This window comes from Bombus flavifrons, chromosome 12, assembly GCF_040668555.2.
Source record: "Bombus flavifrons isolate JBK064 chromosome 12, iyBomFlav1_principal, whole genome shotgun sequence".
NCBI classification, from domain to species: Eukaryota; Metazoa; Arthropoda; class Insecta; order Hymenoptera; family Apidae; genus Bombus; species Bombus flavifrons.
The window spans coordinates 2,087,099-2,096,170 of record NC_138453.1 but is presented as its reverse complement, the minus strand read 5'-3'; the positions used below and the strand labels follow the sequence as shown (position 1 = coordinate 2,096,170).

The 9,072-nt window shown below is 28.6% G+C and overlaps 1 protein-coding gene across 1 annotated transcript in view; it reads right to left on the bottom strand.

Annotated features, from left to right (window-relative positions):
• Positions 1 to 1,567: 1,567 nt before the first annotated feature.
• shn (zinc finger protein schnurri) overlaps positions 1,568 to 9,072 on the bottom strand; it is a 68,507-nt gene continuing 61,002 nt past the window's right edge. Inside the window, exon 8 of the mRNA XM_069124422.1 lies at positions 1,568 to 8,927. Within this exon, the coding sequence (XP_068980523.1) occupies positions 8,793 to 8,927 (135 nt within the window). The 3' untranslated portion in view covers positions 1,568 to 8,792. The remainder of the gene's footprint in view (positions 8,928 to 9,072) is intronic.

Here is a 9,072-nt window from a genome sequence, read left to right as displayed (position 1 = left end):
GTGCAAATGCGATTATTATAGGATTGGACAAGTAACCGTGTTAATTAGATACTCGAGAAACTAATGACAATGATCCTAGGTTCAATAACGAATCCGCGGTCAACGGGATGATGGATGAACATGCTCACAAAATCTAAGTCGGACTCTTTGTTAAAACGTGAAATATCCACCGAGCGTGCAGACGCTAAGTGACTCGCTTAAAACGACCTCACGAGAGAATGACTTTCCGTCGCGATGATGCTGCAGAGGAAAACTATGATGGGGTGTGTCTAAGGACACGAGATCCTTGGATTCGTCGAGGATAGCCTTCGTTTAGAAGGTGAGGGAAATTGGCGTTGCTGCTAATTGGTCAATCTCCATATCGGTGGTTAGAAAAAGATGCTAGCCGCCCTCGAGGGAAAGTTACTAGTGGGAGAAGCCGTTCGTTGAAAAATAGGTCTCTCCTATCTTCCCGTAGCTGGGACAAAGATTGTTTGTCTGTCTGAAGGACTTTAGCCAACTAAATCTTAAGATTTATAACGGGCCCTCAGGCTAGCCGAACATGTACTGCGAAGACGCATCGACATCTGGCAATCATCTTACTCGAAGAATAGGGTCTGCGTGTGGCGAGCCACGGGACAGAAACCGTTGGAATGTTTACTGTCGCGTGCCGTCGCAAATATTTCTTTTAAGGAGAGCTATAGAATTACTCCATACCTTTGTTAGACAAAGCGTCCATCCCGTGACCGCGGTTACGTTCGGCGACTGGTTGTCGCCTCGAGTCCAAGCTCATTATCACAAATCTCGAACAAATACAATCGGATCGAAAGACGGCAATTGTTTAATTACGCCTATGATAGAATCTAGATTACGGTGTTAAGGGATTTTCCCGAAGTTCTAAAGGGAAGGCTCCGATGTCCTTTCATCTCCGACATATAGTTACCATCTAGTCATGAACATTACCACGGCATACATTAATTGTACAACCGCGTAACCGAGGCTACGAAGAAAAGAAACTGATGACGAATTTACTTATTAGTGATGGCCAGAATCACTCGCCAATTTGATATTTATTTCTGTTGCTACGTGAGAAGACATTAGTAAGGTATGAAGCGCTCGTTTTGCTCCACGATAACCCTCAATGAGATTAATTTGTATTTGTCACTAGTAATTTGTGATTTTTGATTGGGTATGACAAAAATTATAATTTATTATTTTATAATCGGAAGAGATACACGACGAGACTTATAGGTAGATTAATACAAGCATCCAAAGAGTCCGGACATATTGTTTGTCTTTCTTTGGTAATATTAACATTAATTTTATTCTTGTAAAGTTTAGTTTGTTGTTCAATTTATCGGTAATTTAAAACACCTACATAGCTTAGATACAGGTCTATTGATTTTATATTACATTTTGTTATTATTATGGGCACCCGAATTCGTGTCAAAATCCTTTTTTCTCAACATACGTGACCGCAACAATGTAAATGCAAAATAAACTAAATTTCATAAAAATGTAAATCATCGAAATATTAATCTTCATGTAAAGGTTAAAAAGCTTTTAATAAAATAATACACACACACAGTTATTGCAAACTAAATATTTATTCCCATCCCACATCATCCATAAAACTGTACTTTTATATTTGTGACGCTACCTTAAAAAATTATATTGATATTGATCCAAAATGTATATGTATTTCACGGTTTTTGATCAACTTTAAATGAGCTTCAATTCTTGCATTCCATTTACCAAAATTTTGTTAATTGTGTATCCATGCAGAATATGTAATATAAAACATTTTATGCAATATATGTTTTTATTTACAATAAATAAATTACATTTTTTATCAGTAGGTCAACAGAGTCACAGAATCAGGAAGAAAACTGACGGCGACACTAGCAAAATGTTGGCATTCTTACATTTCATAAAAGCTGATGTTATATGTTTGTATATATATGAATATCTTATGAAGTCTCAATGCGATCCCATTGCATTATGATATTCATCAACAGAAGCTTGATTAACTTTGATTAAAATTTATTTTCATTAATAAATTTTTTACACTTTAAGTATATCATAATTGTAGGAACTAATTACAAGAGTGTAAGATGAATGTTTTCACATGAGTACCATTTAGCTAGATTATGTACTGGAAAAAAATGTTTATAAAATATTAGTTTGCCAACTATTTGCAAGTGTTTGCAACTGTCAACACCCGTTATAAAATTTCAATCATTTGTAAAAAGACATAGATTGTGTCAGAAATTCTTTAAATAAAGTGATAGATAATAAATTTTGGAAGAATTTCCTTGTAAAACACAATTTGGTAAAAAATAATCCACAAATTGTAGGTTTGATCCTGCTTGTTCTTCATTTTTCAATGTCATCATTTTTTAATACTGAGTTTGGAAGGAGCCAAGCCAACTTCTTACAGGAGTTATACATATAGTAACAGTATACAGATCAAAGTATGTTATCACTTATAACACTTCTTTCTAGGGTTTTACCAAACTAAGAAGTGTTATTAAGCAGAATATTACGCAGAATCAATTTATTCTTTAGTATATAGATTAGTAAATGTTACAACTATTATTTTTAAAAAAGGGGGAAACTATAATTATTATGAAAGTTTTAGCATTTATAGTAAGCTTCTTATGTAACAGTAACGTTACTTGCTTGTTAATGATACAAAAGTTGGAAGATTTTTAGAACTTTTTCATTATTAGAAGATATTAAGACCTTCCTCCAAAACGTTTTCTTGAAATTCCATTCCCTTCGGAATTTATGATAAGTAATTGCATTAATATAAAGCAATATATTACTCTGATCCTTTCACCTGGAATATATATTATTTTTCAGGAAACATAGATTTAAGACAATAATAAAATAGCTTGTGTGCATGTTGAAACAAATCAGTTAATTTCTGTTGTAATATTCTGATATAATAACCTTAACGATAAGTTATAAGTGATAAATGCCTTGTGCATGTTAAAGAATATTGCATGTACTAAGTACTTTAAAATTCTTTGTTTGTTGTATGCTATACTTCATATCCTACATTGTTTTAAAGTAACATTTACATCAATTTTTTCACGTAATAAGTATTTAATTAAAGACGTTAGCAAACTTGAATTTCTCACATATAAAATTCATAAAAATTTTTCGTTCGCATATTAACAAAAAATAGATTTACATAAATATATATATAAATTATCTAAAAATATTTTCAAATAACACTAGAAAAAATATGTTATTTAACATATTTATAATGTTCTTTCCAAATAGAATACTTATCTTACATCAAATTTTTTCGTTTAGTGCAGCATATAAATGATAAAAAGTATAGATATTTATGATTCCCTAGGTCTAAATTAATAGATTTGATATGTAAAGGACTTTTTGTTGTTTAAAATACTCCATATTTTTACAAAAAACAATTATTTCGAAAATATATTGACAATAATATTTTGAAAGAACTATCTTAGTAATTACATGTGAGATAGTTTAGAGATAAATATTACATCGTATGAAATTTGGCTTCAGCTGCATTCCAAAATATGTTTTCTCCATGAAATCTTCCTTCTAATATTTTTTTATCAAATATTATTTTCAATGCAAAAGTTATTTTTTGTTTATCATATTATTTCTTCCAAAATATAAACATCGTTGGCTTGGCATTGTGGACATACATACATGCACGCTTTAGAAATTCATACATGATTTAGTCGGTTTTCATTAGAATGGATATACACCAAATGCTATATTGATCTATGCTACATTGATATTGTTTGGCGACATTTCAAATGGACCTCAATGTACATGATTGTGCGGTCATTCGTCTCCTATTGTCTCAAGCACACATAGGTACAAATTGTGATAATCGATATCTGATTATGCAGTAGGAAAGACAAGTCGTGCTTGAGTGACATGTTAATAAAAACCGGGCTCTGCATATTATGTTAATAGTTATAAGATAGAATAGCTATCGCTCGTGGAAGGTATGTTACTTTTTAAATATCTTAAGCAAAATCAGAAAATCGGTTACCCAGAGTTCAATAATGATGATCTAGCCTGCAACATTTCATTAAATTAAATCAAACTTATTAAAATATGCATATTACTTGCTATTAAATATGCAGTTTACTAGCTATTAAACAGAGTTAGAAATTACGCAAATCATTATCATATCAATGATTGTTACAGTTTCAACATTCATATATGTAGTCTTTATATTTAAATTTACTGAATTGACAATTCAAATATCTTTACTTAAGTGTATGTCTGTGTATAATTTCCATTAAAGTTCAAATTAATCTTTTATTTTTTATCTTAAGTGTTTTATCTTTATTGTACTATTCAATTTATCATTTTAAACTTTAGTTCTTACGATGTTATTATAAGGTGAAAAAATTTAATTTTTGTTTATACTGATACATGTATATTATTCACTTAGCATTATATGAATATTTAACAAGAATTTGAATATATGTCTGCAACTATGAAAATTTAATAAAATCAATAAATATATTTTTGTTACAAATAATTAATGGTAATAAAAAATGATTTCAAATAAAAGCTTGGAACATAATTATGATGATAAATATGTATTTATGAGAAAAGTTAAAATGTTTTACCTAACTCTGTTTTAAAGGTGCAGAATATTTATAAATTTCAGAAATAATAAAAGAATAAAAGATATCTATAAATGAAGATCGTTAAAATTATAATTTGCGGGTAATCCGAATAACCGATTCTGTTCCCAATTATAAATTTCTTACAATTACATACAGTGAAGACTATAATAGGATTTCATTATATTATACATAAATATATACAAACACATCTTCTCTTATATCAACAATAATTCTCATAATTGATCATACTAATATCATATAAATATATATATATATATATATATATATATATATATATATATATATATGATTCATCTATCAATAATTAGATATAATATTAATTTTTAATATTAGAATACTCTTCAATGTTGAACGCAAAAGTTGCACTTTACATACAGAATCACATACCAGTCCATTGCACCACATGCTGACACAATACTACTGTATATAAATATTATATCTTTTACTAGATAAGAACTATACTTTTACGGGTTTACTCACCATTACCAGTCGAAGGAAACTTTACAGAGATTTAAACCAGAATTTCTAACTTATATTTTGGCTTTAAGATATAATAATTAAGAAGGATAACTTTTTAGTAATAAATTACTACTATTTTTACGAATGATGTAAATTATAATTTTCTACTTTAAAATAAATAGGAGTTTTTCAGTCTGAGTTCTTATTATTAGTGGTGTTATGTGATCCATACAAGTATACAAAATGAGCACTATATATGACGATATTCTATTTATTTGAGTTTCTTATTATAGTTAACATTTACTTTCAAACACTTATTAAACACATAATAAGGAGTGAAATATATATTATATTGTAAATTATGTCACATTAAGAATTCTGTAAAAAATATACGAGGAAAAGAACTATAAATTGATATTTGTCTCAGAGGTTGTAGTGTACAATCAGAATTGTATCATATTATTGTTTAGAAATATGTCATGTTTTTAGGATACGTTAGGATTAAAAAGCAAAATGAAAGCAGGAGTTTTGTACACATAAAATAAATCAGAAATATTTCGTACATACATAAGTAAGCTTAGAACATAAAGTGAAAGAATAAATATAATATGTAAATAAAAATGAATAAATTTTTGTTTCTATATAGATGCATGTCATTTGTTTTATACGTATCTAACACAGTTATATAGAAATATGTTAAAATAATATACTAAATTATTCAATTGATAAGTGAATATAAAGCTCAAAGAAAGAAGACAAATAGACAAACAAACAAGGCTTCATAAAATAATGAATATATATCAATGTTTGAATCAATAAAAGGAAACAGTGTTAAGAGATCTGATACTATGAGATACACATTTAGCAAATTTTAAAATTATTAATGTTAAGGTTTAAGTAATTCGGCTTAACTGTTTTTCATTCTATAAACTTCGTAACAAATAATGAAAATAGCTTCTCCCCATATTTAAAACTATTTCAGAAGAAAAGTTTATAGAGGTTAAAATATGTCCGTAAAAAACATAAATAAACGTTTTTAATAAGAAATGTTTAATCAAAATTACGTTTAAAGTTAATTCTTCTTTCATCTGTATTGTATTATTCTGATTCGATTTTAGATGTAATCATAATATATAACATTCATGTTGTTATATAAATATTGTAAGTAATACGAAATATGTTCTTCAGTTTTTTAAAAATATGAATGACAATGAAAAAGCTGTTATGTGAACCATTATAAGAATATAAACAACGCTCACTAAACATAGGTTTGCATTTCTTATTATCAATGAGTTAGAATATCCGCTTTACACTGTGATTGTATCTTCATGTATGTACCAAAATTTTAAAACAGAATTTTAATGGTTTATCTGTTATGCCATCTGAGAAAAGATTTTTCTAATCATAGAATTAAACGATATATTGAAATTATAATATTATAAGTTTCTATATAAATATTTGGCACATTATTATTTTACTTGTACTCGTCACCCATTGGGAATTTTTTATCTGCTTTATAATAAGTGCACTTATTTCAATATAAATTTAAATTATATATATACAATACTTTATCTAAATTTAGTTTTCTGACATGAAATATTACATGTAGACGTTTGTAACTATGAATATGCCAGTATATATCAATAAAAAATATAGTAATATCATAGTATGATAGTAATGCAGCCCAAATTTTTTTATAATGTTTAGTTACATAATTTTTATTTCTGAAAGGGAGAAGGAATCACATCAATTTAATGTTTCTTTCATTTTTGAGAATGGCATTTAGATAAACCATTATACCTTCAATAACTTTTCAGTACATTTTGTATGACACATTTGATTATAAATCTGTACAATATATTTACTGTTATATTATGTACATACACATATGACTATGTTAAATACAGATGACTTGGTTATTTGTGTATACTTAAAAAATTATTTTTAAAAGACTGAAGCAAGATAAAATGAATAATGCTACCTGTTTAAAATGGAAATACTACATTTTAATTTAAATCTATAAAGAAAAATTGTATAGTTCTACACACATATTTCATACAAATGTACAGAAAATTTCTTGTCCACTGAACAGCAGATATTATTTATTTTAACCTTTTTACTTATTACGACAAATAATAGGAAAAGCAAACTCTAATGAGGAAAGTATATAATATTCCAATAGAAAGGATTTTCTTATTGATAGTTGTACAGATAATTAAAAATACACATATTGTTATTTTAGGAAGTAGTATCGATAAAAATGTTTAAAACATAAAAAAATCACTCTTTTGATGATGTGACTGGCTACACAGCAAATTTTGTTTATTAGAGTATCAAAAATAAAAAAGTAGTATTGCTAAGTATTCAATATTTTTGCTTTCAATTTCCGAAATCAATTAATTTTTAACGTGCATTTAACTGCTTTATATTGCAAGGTATGCGTCTATTATACAGAGTGAAACAGTAGTATAACTGAAACTGAAAGAATAAGGAATATGTTACGAAAAACAAAAGAGACACAATTGATTTTAGAAATTGCTTGAATACACAAATAATTAATTCTTCTACAGTTTCTGTTTGATATACGTGGGCATGTGCAAAAATCACGAGCTTGAATGTCTGACAACATTGGTAGAAAAGCAAAAAGAAGAACCCGGATTTGTACAAGAATTCGTTATATTACCAAACTACATCATCGTGTATCTTCAGTGATCGGAAATCTTTGATTGAAATCTAAATAGAAAATTATGTCGTATAAAACAATTAGTAACGAAATAGGATAATAACTAACCCCAATCTATGTCCGATGAATTCCCAAAATAAATTTTTCTGAAAACGAAATCTCGGATTAGAAATTTCATAGCATGTTTTTTATTTATCTTTTCACATATAATTCCTTCTTTTATTTATTTGTACTATAGTATTATCCTGTTTGTACTCTGTATACTTCGACGCATTAAATAAATACACATTAAATAAATCAGAGTTTCATTATAATAGTAATTCTTTTTCGATAATTTTTTGTTGTACATTACCACATTATAGAATTTGTTTTTAATGTAATTAAATTGCTTTTTTGGCATCTTGGAAAAAGATTGCTGCAATGTTTCATCACAATAATAAACGCTATTAGCTTGGTTAATGAAAATCTCTTGAAAAATTTCCTTCGAAAGGTGATGGTATTTTGTTATTACAGCTATATTTTATCTGTTACAGCAACGAATTCTTTGAAATTTCACCGCAGATTGTCTATAGTTCGCTGCATTATTTTGGCACTACATACGTGTCTTCGATTGTTTGTCTATTGTGATTGTGATCTGTCTTGACTACGAGTTCGTCTGTAATTCATATCTGAGTATTCTCTTTCTCTCTACACTTGTGTATGTTCAAGCCCCTATCCCCTTGGGTATTTGTACTAGAATCTGATTTGATATTATGTTCAACGAAGCAATGTAACTCGTTCTTATAATTCGTTCATAGTAAACACTGTGCAAACTTGGCACTTATATAATTGTATATCTTCGTCCGGCTTTGTATCCTCTATGGAAAACGTAGGTTAATTCTGGCTTTCTTCCGCGCTGTCCTCGTGCTTCTGTCGATTAAACTAAGAATTCCCAAGGTGGACACCGGACTTTGGATTTTCGTTTGCAATTGGCACATGATACGATCGATACATATTCGCGGTTGTCACTTTCACGCATGCTGTAGAATAGGCTCACCCTCATCGGACGAAGTTTCACCACCGCTGATCACTTGACTTGGAATTGTTTCAGACTTCCATTGACCTATTTTTGTAGGATCTTTTTCACAAAGTCTTTGAGCCAGCATCTGTTAAAACAGAATAGTGTCAATTTTAGAGATAACTAACTAGCTGTTGCTCGCGACTTTGTTCTCGTAGAACCCGGGCAATTGATATTCTTTCTATTTATTTTTTGATATTATAATGCCTTTACATAAGCTATATCTTTAGTTT